Source organism: Pezoporus occidentalis, unplaced genomic scaffold (assembly GCF_034315485.1).
Source record: "Pezoporus occidentalis ecotype Australia unplaced genomic scaffold, CSIRO_AGI_Poc_V1 ctg54, whole genome shotgun sequence".
Lineage (NCBI taxonomy): Eukaryota > Metazoa > Chordata > Aves > Psittaciformes > Psittacidae > Pezoporus > Pezoporus occidentalis.
Window position 1 is genome coordinate 7,454,023 of NW_026915877.1, and position 18,275 is coordinate 7,472,297.

Genomic DNA, 18,275 nt, shown 5'->3' on the forward strand with positions numbered 1-18,275 from the left:
GCATGCTAAGGCACATGAAAATCAACAAGGTGCTTGGTGACAGCCAGCACGGCTTCACTAAGGGGAAATTCTGAATGACCAATTTGGTGGCCTTCTATGATGGGGCTACAGAACTGATGGACAGGGGTAGAGCAGTTGATGTCATCTACCTGGACTTGTGCAAAGCGTTCAACACTGTCCCACATGACATCCTTGTCTCCAAATTGGAGAGACATCAATTTGATGGATGGACCACTCGGTGGATAAAGAACTGGCTGGATGGCCACACACAAAGAGTTGTGGTCAATGGCTCAGTGTCTGGCTGGAGACCAGTAACGAGCGGTGTCCCTCAGGGATCAGTGTTGGGACCTGTCTTGTTCAACATCTTCGTTGCTGACATGGACACTGGGATTGAGTGCACCCTCAGCAAGTTTGCCAATGACACCAAGCTGTGTGGTTCAGTTGATATGCTGGAGGGAAGGAATGCCATCCAGAGGGACCTTGACACACTTGTGAGGTGGGCTGATGCCAACCTCATGAAGTTTGACCATGCCAAGTGCAAGGTCCTACACCTGGGTCGGAGCAATCCCAGGCACTGCTACAGGTTGGTCAGAGAAGAGATTCAGAGCAGCCCTGCAGAGAAGGACTTGGGGGTGTTGGTTGACGAGAAAATGAACATGAGCTGGCTTCAGTGTGCGCTCACAGCCCAGAAAGCCAACCGTACCCTGGGCTGCATCAAAAGGAGTGTGTCTAGCAGGTTGAAGGAGCTGATCCTGCCCCTCTACTCTGCTCTTGTGAGACCTCACCTGCAGTATTGTGTGCAGTTCTGGTGTCCTCAACATAAAAAGGACATGGAACTGTTGGAACAAGTCCAGAGGAGGGCCACGAGGATGATCAGGGGACTGGAGCACCTCCCGTGTGAAGATCGGCTGAGGAAGTTGGGGCTGTTCAGCCTGGAGAAGAGAAGGCTGCGTGGAGACCTCATAGCAGCCTTCCAGTATCTGAAGGGGGCTACAGGGATGCTGGGGATGGACTCTTCATTATTAACTGTAGTGATAGGACAAGGGGTAACGGGTTAAAACTTACACGGGGAAGTTTAGATTGGATATAAGGAGGAAGTTCTTTACTGTGAGGGTGGTGAGGCACTGGAATGGGTTGCCCAGGGAAGTTGTGAATGCTCCATCCCTGGAGATGTTGAAGGCCAGGTTGGACGAAGCCTTGGGTAAGATGGCTTAGTGTGAGGTGTCCCTGCCCATGGCAGGGGGGTGGAACTAGATTTTCTTAAGGCCCTTTCCAACCCTAACTATTCTATGATTCTATTAGAGGTTAAGAAATCCACATCATTGTATTTATTTTCTCTTTATTTCATGAGGGCAATGAAGTAGTAAATACGCAGGGAACACCAACACTACACACTTAGGTGTCAGTTCTTAGCAGCAGTTATGCATATGTTCATACACTAGTAAGTTCAGATTTCAGGGTAAATCAGGTGAAATCCAATTTGCCTTGCAGAGCTGCTTTAACAGACTGAGATTACAAAACTGCGGCACTGAATGGCAGGAGGGTACTGCTGGGTTGCACACACCTTTAAAGGATTCACTTTCACTAATGACTCATTTGAGAGAAGGATTATAGGCACAGCACAGGTTTCTGATATGTAACTTAGTTCCGGTTCTATTATTAATCACATAATAAATATCTTTACATGCTTCAATCTACCTGTGCAAAATATAGCTAATATTCAAGTATGTTGAAGGGATAACAGATATACCAAATTCCACAGTAACTCCACAGAAACTGCATAGAATCACAGAATCATAGAATCGTTAGGGTTGGAAAGGACCTTAAGATCATCTAGTTCCAAACCCCCTGCCATGGGCAGGGACACCTTACGCTAAACCATATCACCCAAGGCCTCGTCCAACCTGGCCTTGAACACTGCCAGGGACGGAGCATTCACAACCTCCCTGGGCAACCTATTCCAGTGCCTCACCACCCTTACAGGAAAGAATTTCTTCCTTATATCCAACCTAAACTTCCCCTGTTTAAGTTTTAACCCGTTACCCCTTGTCCTGTCACTACAGTCTCTAATGAAGGGTCCCTCTCCAGCACCCCTATAGGCTGCAAATGTAGGCAGTAATATTCTTTCCTTAGATAACACACCAACGCCTTTTTTCTCTAAAAGTGGAAATATCTGTTAAAATCACAGTTTGTTTTTCAGCAAATAAATTATAATGATTGTTAAATTCTCCATGTTGTAGGTGTTTGTGGTGTGCAGGAAAACAGGACTGGAAATTGCATCACAGACTGCCAAATAACTGGAGACTATGTCACTGGTGTCAAACAGCATTGTGAGCACCTTCATCACACATTATAGGAGGATCCCATAAGTAAAAAAAATAGAGATATTTTGCACTAAACTGTGCACTTCATTTTTGAGCCTGGTGTAATTGTTTCCCAGACTGAGGACGAAAATCCCCTTGTAGCAGATATTATGTAGTAACTTTCTTTCAAGCTGACAGATGAGATGAAGTAGCTTGCAAGGATGAGAAGTCACCTCTGTCAAGCATACTCACAAAGCACATCCCTAGGTAAAGCAACATTATGTACATCAGGGCTATCTATAGATGAAAGAATCAGATTTATTTAATCTGAAATATGAAAGTAGTAAGGCAAAGATGCAATAAAGCAACTAACTACTCCAAAGAAGTTGTTTCAGTCAGGGAAATCCCTCACTGTTCTTCACAGTCACTGGGAGAGCAAGAACAAGTAAGTTTCACCAAGTAGTAGATGAAAAGTTTTTTAACTCTTTCTGTGGCAAAACACCAGACCAAACCACTTCAGCATGCTGTGATGTCCTTAGTGGTTAGATGAACCTCGTGGCTGAACTTGAGGTTAATGTGGTTGTGGGAGATGCTTTTTAGATTAATTTTCTAGCATGCTTTTGAGCAATATAATGCTATGACTTAATAGTAAATTAAATACAAAGAAGTTCTTACATTGCATTGTTCTGCAATGCATTTTAACAGAAATAATACTCGTGTGTGTGTTTCATTATGCCAACATATTCAATGTATAATAAAATGTGGGTTTTTTTTTAAACCACTTTCACTTTTCTAAGGTTTTCCAGGAAAATATTGTCTAGAAGAGGTATTTTCTCAGTACCAACATTTTTCATAGTCTTTATTGAAAGAGAAGAAATTATTTGAGCTGGTTTTGTTAAGTACTGTAAGTTAAAGGTAAGAAAAAAAGAGCAGAGAGAAAAATTTAAATGGTTTGGTTTGATTTGGCTTTGTGAATCTGAAATGCCTTGTCCTTTCCTTTCACTTCTTCCTGCTTTCTGTTTACTTTTCAAGTATTTGTGATACTGGAATAGCATTTATTTATAACACTTTTGTCATGTAAACAGCTAAAAGATCATGTTAGCATAACACTTTAGTATTTACTGTTGCCATAGGAAACCTTTGACCTTGCCTATAAATTTTAGGAAACTCTTCAATCATACATATCATCAGTACAAAGAACAGCTGAGAATGTAACATGATGAACCTGTGCATCGCTCGCTAGGAATTTTACTCATTTAAGGAGCCTCACTGAGTGCCATAACTAAAGAGACTGCTCAGTCTTCACAATCAAATTAATCTTTAAGAAATGACTGCAAACATTTAAAAAATGAAATAATTCCAAATACCTACAAATTAAAACCAGAAACATCACACCTTTGTCAAAAAGACATAGCCTCTTTGCAAAACAATGCTCCCCAGAAAAGGCCATGTTTTTTCAAGAAACCATCTCTTACCCCAATATATGTAGATACAGTGAGTAAACACTATTCCTCAGCATATAGCTATGCAAAAATCAAGAATTAACCCAGTGAAAAGTAAAAAAAGTAGGGTTTATATATTATTAGTTCACACTGAATTATTCTTTAATACAAAAGAATTGTCATTTACAAAAGTACCTATTCTACCTCACAAAAAGTACAAGTACTAATTGTAATTTAGTAGATATTTACACTCTTTCTGACTTCAATGAAAACAGAATTGACATCTTTGAGATGTACAGCTAAAATGGCACAAGTTGAATCAGAACTTGTGTGCCTACTCTTCTAATTAAATTGAAAATTAGACTTCTAATTAAATTGAAAATTAGACTGCTGTTTTCCCACAAAACCATTCCTGCGCAAATTACCTTTAAGTAGGGAATGTCAATGAGAGGTTACTAAATCTTTATATTTCCACCCCACACACTTTTAACTTCTGTGTTATCTTTGGGATGAATAAAAAGGTTAGCCTGCTTAACAAATTATCACACCACCTGATCCACAGTACCTGCACCCTTAGCCCATGGCAAAATAGAGTCTGGCTTGCAAAAAAAGATTGCTAAATTACCTCAAATTTGCTACAAAAATGCATAGGGACATTTCACAAGAATCAGCTATGCACAGAACCTTTTTATAATAGACAAATTCACACATTTGACCCCGAAGAGAATTTAGTTTAATGCTTTAAGATTTTTGCCTCTAAAAGAATGTGTTTTCAAACACGTAGTGATCACTAGGGTTTAATAATATATAACGCTTTAAAAAAAAAAAAACAAAACAAAACAAAAAAAAACAAAACAAACAAAAAAAAACAAAACAAAAAGCAACAGTGATCTTTCAATATAAATGACTCCATGAGAAAAGTCAGAATGTCTCTTCTGAGAGCAACTTAGCCATGTCTACAAATATTTCTTAGCTGTCAACCTATTAGGTGTAAATGTGTAGGAGTAAATACAACTACCTATCATGGACTGAAAAGGCATGTCAAAACCAAGATTAAGTGTGTGAACACTGGAGAAGATGGGATTATTAATGATTGATACTGAAGTTATCCAGCTGCTATCAGCATGACAATGAAAGGGAAGGTAAATTAATCTGTGTTTACAGAGTAAGCAAGGATCACAGGCAGAGAGTATACATCATGAAGAAAAGCATTTCTTTATGAAGTCCATTAGCAACTTCTTGTTCATTTGCTCTTTGTGTATGTGTATATATGTAATACATATACACACACAAACCTCTGAACAGAAAAAAAAAAGAAAAGAAAAAGATGAAATTCATTTACCTTATCATTAGGATTGTACTGGATGACATATTCTATCTGGCCATTTGGACCATCATCAATGTCAGTAGCACCATTGTTTCCAGAAAATCCTGTAAAAATAGTTGTTCCAACTGGAGTTAGCTGCAAGAACAGAGACAGACAGATCCCCATTAAAATCTTAAGGAATACAAGAAACAATTAAAGAACTGTTTGCAAAGTCTTCACACCTGCAATATCTCTGGCGTATAATGCAGGGTTGACATTCTCTTCTCCCCTTTGTTTGGTCTGGAATCCCATGTACCAGCAACTATTTAGACACAGTCTATTCAGACTCTAACTGATGCCAAGCATCACATAGAAAGTGAAAACAATTTCCATTTTTATTCCACAGATTCTCTGCATCAGGACAGAACCTCATTTGCATTTAAAAAGATAAAAAAAAAAAAAAAAAAGTCTTAAACCTGAAATTATTAATGAAATAAATAAAAACAGATCTGAAAAATACAAGCTAGTTTTTTAGACTCAGGGAGAAAAATAAAGATGAGCTGCAAAAGTAAACAGAATTTATTTAACAGTGTTTTAGTGGCAATGTGAATAGTGCCAGATAAATATTATTGCATCTAAACAGAGACACCAAGAGAGCTTTATGGATTTACACAACTATAAGGATAATGCTGTGATGCTGTTTCTCCAATATTTTGTTAGCAGCAACTGAGGACTCATAAAATTATATTTTGAAAATGAATCAATTTATAAATATCCTAGCGTAGATAAACAGCATGAAATCAAGACCCTTTAAGACCAAGTACAAAAGTCCAACTGACTTCTTGGGGTCATCACTTCTAAATTTTAATATTCAGAAAACTTTGTGAGTAATCAAGCTGAAAAAGAAAACCAAATAAACAAACAGTTCAGGATTCAATACAAACACTGCTTCTAGCCATGCTTCCAGCTGTTGCCCTCATCACGCCCAGAGATTTCGCCCACTGACTCCTCTTCTTTACATTGTTGCACATCATTAAACCTATAGGGTCTAAAAACGTTTGAAACACTGTAAAAAGGTGGCAAAGGACAAAGAGTCCTTCAAATATTTGTTGCAAATGTGGATACTATTTCACTATTATGTTTTGTAGTCCACACCAGAACCCAAATAATTAACTGCCCATTTCCTCCTATAGTAATAGTTCCTTGACTTGCTTTATTTATAAAGCTGCTAATTACTTTAAGAGTTTAACTGCTGCCAGAGTTCTCTGAGAAATGTTTTCAGGCCTGAGAACTGAGTCCTTCAAAGCTTTTCTTATAACAGGTGGGGCTTAACTTACAATACTTACTCACATTATCTACACTTGTGCCACAATGAGTATGCATGTTTATGCTTTGCTACGAACCTGACTTGCTTTCTATTGGTATAGATAGAAGTGTCACATGTGGGTGTATAAAGTTGACTGTTCCCTAAAAATTGCAAGATAATTACCTCGCAGAGAGTCTGTGCATTGTACCTCTCACACTGCATCAGCCTTTCAAGAATATAGGACAGAAATCACCTCAGAAACACAAGCCTTGCCTGACTGTATAAAATCAGAGTCAACTGTCATAAACCAAGCAAGGTAACTTCCTGTTTTATGACAAAGTGCATGTATAGGGGAGAAGGAGCTTTCTCATGTTTTTATATGGGATAGAAGACCAAAACAACCTGAAAACCAATTTGGAAAATTTGAAGGAGGGTTTGTAGGGCTTCCCCCCCCCCCCCAACACACACACTAATGATGGGCTGCCCTTGGCCAGCTGCCAGACACCCAGCCCCTGCCCTCTCACCCCTCTCCATAGCAGCCCAGGGAAGGAAAATGAGATGAACATGTTTAGGAGACAAGACAGGGAGATCACCCATCCACTACCCTCCCAGGCAAAACAGATTCAACTTTGGGAAAATGAATTCAATGTACTGCCAATTAAAATTGCATTTGGATGCTGACAAACAATGACAAAACATCACCTTTCCCTATCCCACTCGTTTTCCAAAGGCTCAGCTTCACTCCTTTGCTCCCAGTTCCTCTCCTCCTCACAATTTTTTCCTCACTCCTTATTGCTGCACAGCATTTCTTCCTTCTTAAGTCCATTTCCCTGAGGCACCACAGGACTGGCTGAGGGGCTGGGCTGTGCCCTGTGCTGCGGCAGTTGGAACTAGCTGGAACTGGCCAGAACTGGTTGTGGCCAGCCCAGAGCAGCCACAGACTCTCCCCACAGAGACTCTTCAGCCCCAGCCTGGGCACAGCCACCTAGTACAACACTTAGTTTAGTCAATTAATCATTGGTTAAATGATACAGTCTCGTTAGCGGAAAGACCCAGGCACACTGCTGGCTTGTCAGGGGTTGGCACATGATGAAAATCCACCATGTTTCTGCTGTTAAAACAAAAAAGTCTTAGTGCTCCCAGAGAGGAGCAGCTCTGAAGATACTACATGTGTATAGCAAGCCACAATATGGGTTGGGAATACACTGTCAAGCATTATGCTCATTAGCTACACCGTTCCATTAGGGTGCCCACAGGTTTCGCAGCACTTGCTGCGATGGAGCATTGAGATCCCTGCTCAACACCTTGCAGGCAGCCGTAACACCAGCATGATGTCATGAGAAGGAGAAGTTACTGTTGGAAACCAAGACCAAATCTCTATTAAAAAGATTCTGTCACATCAGAACAGCCCAAGAACTGACAGACACCCAAGGAGGTGTTTGTACTGCTTCTGCTAGCTGGATAATGTAATGCCATGTCCTGCAAAGGGAGAGGGCAGAGCTCCAGCGCAATGTCCCAAAGGATGAGACTGCCCTAACCAGCTACCTCCACGGCTGCCAAGAGGCAGAGAAAGAGCTGGACCTATACAAGTACAGCTGAAGGATGCCAAAAACTATGTTGCTTTTCATAAGCACACAAATACTTGGTTTCCATTGAGTGCAGCCAGCAGCTCTGCTTGGCAATAGTTATTTGCTCCGTTTCACCAAGGGCTGCTGCATCAGGGTCTTGACAGGGTGCAGATAAATGATGACTAACATAAAAAGACTCCACCACTGTAAAGCACATCATTAAGTGATAACAAAGGAGAGAGTTGTAAAAATGAAATAGCAGTGAACACCAGAATTACAATTGCATGCTCTTGCAGCGAAAAGTCAAAAGCTTTGGTCTTGGATTTAGTGTATTACAACCAAAATAACTGACATGCAGACCTTCATGAACTTAATACACAAGTTTCTATTTTATCTACATTTTCCTTTATGCAATACAAATGATATCAGAAAGGACACTGAAATAATCCCCTGTCACTCCATCATTTCATTCAGCTTTCCAGCCTGCCCAAGATGTCCCATTACTGTAGCCTCTGGAAAAACTCAGATGAGCTCTTAAATAAATGTCTTAAACTCTACCTTTAACCATTTGAGAGAGGAACTCAGCATTCAAAGCTACACAATATTTTTATACTGAGTGCTCAACATTGCAACGATTTACCATAAGCCAGCAGTATCAGTTTTACCCATAATTTGTGATGGCTTTCTAACAGACTGTTGTCACAATTCACTTCATTGTTAGAACTCAGTTCACCTTATAAAATGCAACTGTATATAAATTATATATGTACATATATTGTTATTTATCAACATGAACGATCGCACTGTTCTTACTTAAATGAGGATTACTTATTATGTGAACACCCCATGAAGAACTGCATTACTATAAAGACAGGTAACATGGAAATGCAAGGCAAATTTTTTAGTGAATGTTATGGAAGTATCTGAAACATGCATCCAAAAGCTAAAAGAGCAGGCTGAAAGCTGAATGAAATGATGGAGTGACAGGGGATTATTTCAGTGTCCTTTCTGATATCATTTGTATTGCGTAAAGGAAAATGTAGATAAAATAGAAACCTGTGTATTAAGTTCATGAAGGTCTGCATGTCAGTTATTTTGGTTGTAATACACTAAATCCAAGACCAAAGCTTTTGACTTTTGATTTCACAGACATAAAATGGGCATGCCATTTGAATAAATGCATATGTTAGCAAAAGAAACTGGCTAATCATTTTTTGCCATTGGCAAAAAGCAGAACATAGAGATAGTTTTGTATTATATACTATAAGATAAACATAATTTCTGAAACCAGTTATCAAATATATTTTTTTAGTAGGTACACACATTCTCTAGGCAGTAAAGGCTTACCTAGAGCTCAAACCACCCCACACTATTTCCATGCCAATCTGTAGCAGAGAGATTCTACACAGCAGCTGTTTTCCCCACAGTTTCCAACTCTGCTCATTCTCTGAAAAGATCTTCCACCCACCAAGTCTTCTGGGAGACGGGAGAAGCTGGAAACATGTCTGTGAAAGGGTTCCCCACTCCTTTACTTTTCTACCCTTGAGAAGGAATCAAAAATGGCTCCAGAAAGTATTGCTTGAACTATCTGTACAGCCCCACTTAATCTCCTTCCCACTAGGCATGCCTATTTCAGAGAATACCTTGGAGAGGAATTTGGATTTCTCCATATTAAACTTCAGTATCTCTTACAGAAAGAAACTGAAGTTATGTAATTAAACTGTTGGACCGTGCTGACTGTTTTACCTTATGCAAGAGATAAGGTTAGGAATTATAAACAAAAAATTCTGAGAGTGTTAATGTCAGTCTGAGGATAATAATCTTTGCGGGAATTCAATGTGGTAAAAAAGAGCCATGATGACAAGAAACAAGTAAGATTTCAAAAGAATGCAATTAAACAAATAGAGATGAAATGTACACAATAAATCTTATTCTTCTACAGTCAACAGCTGAAACACTTACACATTTCCTTAAACATGATCTATGCCTATTAGAACTCTAGATGCAGATACGAATGTTCATCAGTTCCATAAAACATTTTTAAAATAACTTTTCCTATTACTGCCTATTTACAAAGTTTAAAATTAGTAATTTTTCACGGTGGCCCCAAACAGGTCAGCAAAGATTTACAGTTAATAATTCTGAGCTAATATCCTTTTGATGATGTCTACCTGCAGAGAATAATTACTTCAATACTACAATGAAAAAAATATGAATAATTACACTAGAAGAAATGAAAATACACCATATGTTACAATTTTCAACAGCCCAAAGCCAAAGTTTTAAGACTGAGGGTTCAAGAAACACACTCATGTTGCAAAGGATTCCCATCTCTGCCAACTTAAGGGCTAAAAAACCAACCCAAAACCAAAAAAGCAAAGGAAGTCTAAAATTTTGGTTTACAAGCAGTTATAAGGTTATGAATATTTAAGAAAGTAATACTGACTTCAAACGGTATTCTAGTAACTCCACTACCATTTCAAACAAAACCTGTTATGAAATGTGCCTGAGTTCACCAAGGCTCATATGAAAAACTAATGCAGAAAAAGTCAGTCTTATAAACCCCAGGCAATGCAGAATCAGAGTTGCATTTAGCTGAGACAAAATCTGTTAAGATAAAATTGTGTTCAACACAAAACACAGACAACAACAATTGTGCCTCAGCAGCATCGGATTTTGGTTTCTAGTCACTGTATTAGGTTACATGTCTTTAAAACACTTTCAGCAATACTACAGATTCACTTGTTGAGTGTTAATTGAGTTGCATAATTCTTCTGAATTTCAACCTGACTATAGACCTTTGTTTCAACATGCTGAAGCAACTCATATCTTTAAGTTACTAATATTCATGGTCAAATTTAGCACCAGAGTAATGCAATTTTGTCAGATTTTTTTTTAATAAATATGATGTGACATTTTTATAAAAGTATATAAAATACAAAACAAAGGAAAGGAAATAAGCCCATAGAGTCTTTCTAATTATCATAAGAATGTTAAGGTTGATACATTAATTCACTTTTATGAGAAGATTCATAATGCTGTGAATAGCAGTTGGATTTGCTTTTGGCTGAGACACATTCTTTGTTTTGAAAAAGCATTAGAAAGAGAAAAAAGAAACTTGCTCCTAAATGGTAGCACCCATTTGGAGTGCTACTCAAAATGGGCTTTTGCATTAGAGTTTCACTAAGCTGTTGGTGATGCTGGAACCTGCTATGTACTAAAGACAGTGGTCCCAGCCTCACAAACATGGATGGCCTAGCAGCAAGGGGAAAGGAAGAAAAAGATGAAAAAAGAAACGGAACCTGAAACCCCGCACTCTTAACAGGACAGTGGCACTGGGCCAGATGTGACATGAAGGATAAGAGCCCATTTCTGTCCTAGTGCTTGCACAGGCTCTGTGGCATGCTATGCATGGCAACAACTCAATAGTGATGATCAGCTTAGTTACTTCAGATGTCAGAACAGCATTACTTAGGAGTTTTCTGAATTATGCCCCAAATTTGTTTCATAATCCAATTATAAAAAGTAAATAGTTTAAATACAATGTCACTTTCTTGACTATAGCTAATGCACAAAATGCCAGTTAATTTTAAGCAGATGGTTATTTTGTGTCTGCATTAGCCTCCTGCTATGACTATTGAGGACCAGGGAGAATGAAGACTGCTTATACATATATGTGAATACACACAAGTGTGTACATAAACACATATGTACACACATACACGTGTAGGGTGTTTCTTTTGCTTGCTCCCCAACCCCAGCAGGGTTTTATTCCCTATTAACTCAAACTAGCTATTTCATTTATAAATGCTTAGATAATAATATTTTGCTTAAAAGGCAGTTATTTTAGGAAAACAGACACTCTATTTTAGACTTTAAACTAAGAAGCTAAACTTGAAAACAAATTTTAACTGTAACTGTCTAGGAATACTAGAAGTGCCACTCAAAGACACCAAATCGAAAAATTATTATCGTCTCCATCAACTGCAGCTATGTATGAGAAGCCCATACATTTAACAGAATAAAAAAGATCCTCCTGAAAAAATATTTCTTCAATAAACATGTAATAATAATACTTAAATGCAAAAGACACATTTTCAAAACACACATGCACTGGAGGGAAACATTAAGTTCTCTTCATGTTGTAATTTTGGATCACCTCACTCACGGGTCTTCTACAAGTAGAAGTACGTGAATAACAGAAGAAAACATTTAAACCCCCTAAGGGTTGTCTGACAACATGCAGAATAGATCCAAATGCTACAGACGCTATCTATGTAAAGAGATTTCTTAGGATTTTTAGGATCCAGATGAAGGTATTTGAAGCAGTAGAGTGAGAAATTATGATATTTCTCATCTCAGGCAGAGATGAGACAAGACATGATGAAAAAGGCTATGCAACATCTTGTGTAGGTAAGGAGACAAGAGACCTGTATTTCATAAGAGAAATCACATAGTTACTAGACTAATGAATGTATATATTTTGAAGGATGTGGAAAGCTTGCTTTAAGGCATGGAATTTGCTTTGTTCTTGTTCAGGCACTTGAGCAGGAAACTAGAGGTAGAAGAGAGATTGAAGGGAGTCTTAACCACTTGGAAATACAGAGACATCAACAAATAGGTGTTAATGATAAAATTCTCTACTCCTAAAACTGAGGGGTGGCTTTGCAAATCAAGTAAATGTTACCATGGTATTTCTGAACTTATACCCATGTAACATCTGATGCTGTGACTGATGTCTGTGACAACATGTGAGAGTCTGATACAGATTACTCGGTACTTCTTGCAATAAGAATTTTAATATATAAGATTATAAGAAATGGGAAAGAAATAATTGGTCAAGAACTGTTACATACACTGCCTGTGGTCTCATACATTTTACAACTGCAAGTAACTGAAGCTGATTAGGAAAGCATCACTTCTAGTTTCCCAGTTCTTATGCTCCTCTTTGAGCATGTGCAAGGGCCACTGAGAGAGAAAATACACTGTATTAGGGGAGCTTTTCGTCTAACTCAGTGCAGATGTCCTCCTTTTCTAATCAATCAATCAAGTAGAAAAAATTGAGATATCATTTGGTGTAAACCAAAACAGACACTACCATAGCAAATCCATCTCATTCTAAGCCTTCTGGAAAAATATGGGCTTAATTTTAAACTATGTCTTTTCATGTGCAGATGGAAAACAATTGTGTGAAACCAGCATTTATGTTGGCACTATAATTACCCTCAGCTTCTTTTTCAAATTAATTTTAGTATGTTGTGGACAATTGACATATAAAAAGTATTTGACATAAAAATACATTCTATTTCTCAAAAACATATTTTTACCCCTTGACATTTCTGAAACTGAAAAAAAAAATACCTAATAAAGTAAAATCTAGCTAGTTATTTGTCTCACATCACAGATGCTAGCAATTATATAAGAGTTTTGATTACTTGGGAAAATCATAGCCCTAGACTTTAATCCCTTAAAAAAAAACATTTTAGGGTAAATTGCAAGCCTGGGACATATCTTCCCAGGATTTCCTTATGGTAGATGTATACAAAAGCATCATGCTTTTGGGGAGATTTAACCATCATGACAGAGCACACAACTGTCACTCTGGTTAGAACAGGACTTACTGTGTACATGTAGATGGGTCAAATAATATGTGTGGAAAGTCTACCTTGTGTTTTGTGCAAGCACCAGGGACTGTAGTATGGTTATAATGGCACAGTGTGTACGTTCTTCATTCCATACAGGACAACCAGAGAAAGGCATGGCAGCTGATAAGACAAACTATCAAGCACAGCCCTGTAAAGCACCTGAACAAGTACTTATATTGACATGGACAAAATTTCCTGGTTAGAAAAAGAATTAGTTGTGACATTCGCATGTACGGTAGCTGTAAATAAGAAAGTCTACTTGTACTTTGATTTGCTTTATGTTACTTATGTCAGATAAACTACTATACTTTCTAGTTTATAAGCAAACTAAACCCAGAAGACCAGAAGTAATCAAAAAACAACCACAAACCCCTTATTACAGTGCATTCCTGTAGTTAAATTCACTAGAGGCAGTGCCAATTACTAGCAGAATAAACTACCATTAAAACATATAATCACTTACTAAAACCTTTGAGAAAGTTTGAGAAGCTTTGTGAACTTTTTGTTCTTAATTAATGAGAGCATTAACCCTGAAGGGCACAGTGGTGACATATCAGAAGCTATAAGCATAACAATGATAAAATTAAACAAGGCAGCTAATTAAATCATGACTGCAATTGCTGGAAAAAGCAACACAGTATTTTGCCCAATAATAATGCAGAAAAAAACCCCAAAACATTGAATGCACTTGGAACATTGCTAAATCTTTTAACATAAATTTAAATAGTGCATTTTTCACTCGGCCTCTTGAACTTTTCAATTATGGAAAATCCTTGCTTCCTTAGTATTACAGCACTGGCGCACTACCTGCCTTCAGTTTTAGTGCAAAAATTATGCAGGTCTTGGAAGTGATCCGGGACCTGCATCACAGCTCATACAGGCACTTCAGACTAATGTTTATGTTGCTTTTAGTGAAGGCAAGAAGGCACTTCCGTAACAAGTCCGCAAAAACATAGGAATTACAATTAACATGTAAAGGCCAACCTGAAAACAATTTAAAGGGATAAGGAGGGCTTTACTGATATTGATACAGATGGTGTGTTCTGTGACCTCAGATTCTGGTGGTAAGAAAAACCATCAGATGGATTACCAAATTTGCCTGAAGGGAAAAAATTTCAATTTAGAAAGTGTCATCACTAGGGACATTTTACTGTAAGAAAAACCTGTATACCATTATCTCAACCTCAGGTCTCTCCTCAAAGTTAATATTTAGGGCTTGGTTGCGGCTTGTCTGTTTCAGGGTTTTTTTTAGTTTCTTTCATACATTCGGCTTAGTTAGGGCTAAACTCATAAAAAACCCTCTTCCACTCCTTTCCTGGGGCTTACAAGATGACCTGCACATCATTATATGCTTGGTCACTTAGAACAATGTAGTGATCATAACAATATGGAGACACACTGAAAGGCTGAATATCCCAAACACACAAAATTATGAAAGACTTTTTTTTTGGAAACAGTAAATCAATTCTACTAAAATCACTCAACATAAAAGCAATCACTCTCTTTCACAGAAAAAAAAACCCCTCCACCCAAAACCAAACCCCAACAGGGACTCAATGCTCCTTACGTATTTAAAAGATTTATTTTAATAAATGTGACTGTAATTCTTTCAATCTTTACCTGCAAAAGACTGACCCATCTTTCCATTTCCCTCTGTGTCAGCTTATATATCACTACTTGTCCTCAACATAAAAAAGGACATGGAACTGTAGGAACAAGTCCAGAGAAGGGCCACGAGGATGAGCAGGGGACTGGAGCACCTCCCGTATGAAAACAGGCTGAGGAAGTTGGGGCTGTTCAGCCTGGAGAAGAGAAGGCTGTGTGGAGACCTCATAGCAGCCTTCCAGTATCTGAAGGGGGCCTGTAGGGATGCTGGAGAGGGACTCTTCATTAGAGACTGTAGTGGCAGGACAAGAGATAACGGGTTAAAACTTAAACAGGGGAAGTTTAGGTTGGATATAAGGAAGAAATTCTTTCCTGTTAGCGTGGTGAGGCACTGGAATGGGTTGCCCAGGGAGGTTGTGAATGCTCCATCCCTGGCAGTGTTCAAGGCCTGGTTGGACGAGGCCTTGGGTGACATGATTTAGCGTAAGGTGTCCCTGCCCACGGCAGGGGGGTTGGAACTAGATGATCTTAAGGTCCTTTCCAACCCTAATGATTCTATGATTCTATGATTCTATACTTCTGCATGTAATTTCCCACTTCCACCTCTTCTTACTAAAGCTCCAGGATACTAGCTTACAGAAAACACAGATCCTTTGTACCCATTATTAGCAGATTATTCGATCCCTAATAGAATAAAAAAACCTTAATCAGCTCAAAAAAGAAATAAATTTTTTTCTTCAAATAATATGAAGTCCAATCCACAACTCTCTATTCCATAATTAAAATAAAGCAAAAGGATTTCATTCACAGACATCATTTAATAAAGAGAAATAGCATAAACCAAAACTGCAATTTGTCAAGCTTCAATATATTAAAACCTTTTGAACTATTTGCTTTACATAAACACATTTGGTTTACTTCCAGGTTTGTTGATACAACTGCATAATATAGCAAAACATTTTGCAAATTTAACGGAAAACAATGCTTTACTCATTGAGATTTCATTCAGATTCTAGTGTCTTCTGCAATATTACAAGCATCCTGATGGAAAGCATGCTTGTCTTTGTATTAAGAGAAAGAAAGAACAGCTAACATTTTAAAAACTGAAGCATACTGTTACTGCTTTTTCTGAAGTGACACAAATAAAAGGTATTTTAAAACAACTGAATTTACTAGGTTTTCAAATGAGAAGAGAAAGAACCAAAAGCTGGTATTTAGAAATGACACCACACAAAAGAGAAAACAAAAAAAAAGTAAGTGGTTCTGACCTCATTTACTGCCACATAGTATTGCTGCTGCTGGAACTGAGGTGAGTTATCGTTCCTATCTCTCACCACAATCCGTACTTCATGGTTGATAATGGTGCCAACCTTTTTGTTAACACACTGGACTTGCACCACAATGGACTGAATAGACATTGGAGGCTGTAAGGGAAAATACATTTTTATAAAGATACCTGCAAATGCCACACATTATAACCTCTGGTTTATTAATATTTGGATTGAAAATACCAAATATCTGTAACTTAAATTAAGCCTCAAACATTCTCATCTCCATTTATTTTTCAAGCTGGCATTCTCCACAAAAGATCCAAGAGCTTTTAGATCACCTTTAATAAACTCCAAATTGCTAATTAGTTTACCTAGATTTATTAGCAATGGCCAAGAAAAAAACATAGTTAGTTGTAATTAGATAGATGTGTAAAATACACGTTTGGTCTTTGTCACAAGAACATATGAAAAAATAGTTTGTCACCTTTGATAAAATAGGACAGGGTACAGGACCAACATTACTTTCACATTTGTACCACTTCTGCTGGGTCAATGCTTAGATTTAAAATCAGTTCTTTAAACAAACACTTAATGTAGGCTTTCATAGACAATAAATGTAAATACATAACGGCACAATTTAACAAATAATTTATGGTACTTGGGACAAACTATCCCAACACCTTTTAGCAGTTTCTTTTGCCTTCAGTTCTGATTTATCATTATTCATCCTTCCTAAGTACTTAAAGTTTTGGAAGAAAAGTCTGGAATTTTCTTTTTACCTGATTTTGTTTGGAAAACATACTGTCAGTCTCAGTAAAATCAATCAATGGAATCTAATAAGATTTTCTTTCAAGAAAAGTAATAAAAAAGAATGGATCAGGCTAACTGAATCAGCAGGGAGTTGAGAAGTGGGCACATCAGACAGAAAATTGGGAAGGGTATCCAAATATACTGAATGCGATTGTATATGCACCATTTGTGAACCAGACTACATTTTTGCTCTGAATTTTAAGGTTCAACTTAATAAAACCCCAAATGTTATTGGTACTACTAAGTTTTGCATAGTTTTAACTTGAAAGATGAGAAAAATAGTTTTGGTTTTTTAATTAAAAAAGGAAAAAAAAAAAGAACACACACTTGACTGATTTTGCATTTTAGTGGTTAGTACAATTCTGGTTCTGAATGCTGGGAACAGCCTTCAGATAAGTCCATTACATAAATTTCAACTTTTTCATTCTATACGTGATTTGTTTTTTTACCTTAAATCTCCAATTTTCTTTTCATATCCACTAAACTTAACCACAAATACGTATTTTTTCCAAGCACTACAGTACTACAGTACTAGGGATAAGAAGTGTTACAGTTCATAGTAAAAAATGAGGAAATAGCCCCTTAAATACCAATGCAAAACATCAATATTACCTTTACATAATGTAAACCCACAAATATTACCTAGATATGATTAAGAAAACTGTCACGCACCCTCCACCTGTTTCCTTGCAACTTGAGTCTACTTGCAAAGAAAGTCACTGTAAAACATCGATATGTATTCATAGGAAAGTAAAGCATTCGTGAGTTTAGTCAGGCTGTTGCTAGTAACAAAAATCAAACAAATTGACAAGGTTGTTTTGGTAAAGCACCTAAAGTTGGATCAAGCAGCTCAGATGAATGAACCTGTAAACAGAAAAGTGTCACTAAAAGGGCCACTGAAATAAGAATTAGCACTGATCTAACAGGAATTACTTCTGTTTCCTGTTGCCATATGGATATGCCAAGTTGTGTGGGCTGCTTGAAGACCTGACCTTACATTTCTTAAGAGTGGTTCTCAA

At 37.6% G+C, this 18,275-nt stretch overlaps 1 protein-coding gene across 9 annotated transcripts in view; it reads right to left on the reverse strand.

The window, feature by feature from the left end:
- Positions 1-18,275, reverse strand: part of PCDH15 (protocadherin related 15) — a 370,883-nt gene that overhangs the window by 256,228 nt on the left and 96,380 nt on the right. For 8 of the 9 annotated variants that reach the window (XM_062637927.1, XM_062637929.1, XM_062637924.1 and 5 more), the window contains 2 exons: positions 16,444-16,599; positions 5,088-5,207 (listed from right to left, as the gene is read on the reverse strand). In XM_062637927.1, coding sequence (XP_062493911.1) covers positions 5,088-5,207; positions 16,444-16,599 — 276 coding nt within the window. The remainder of the gene's footprint in view (positions 1-5,087; positions 5,208-16,443; positions 16,600-18,275) is intronic. The other variant, XM_062637921.1, reaches the window with a different exon arrangement.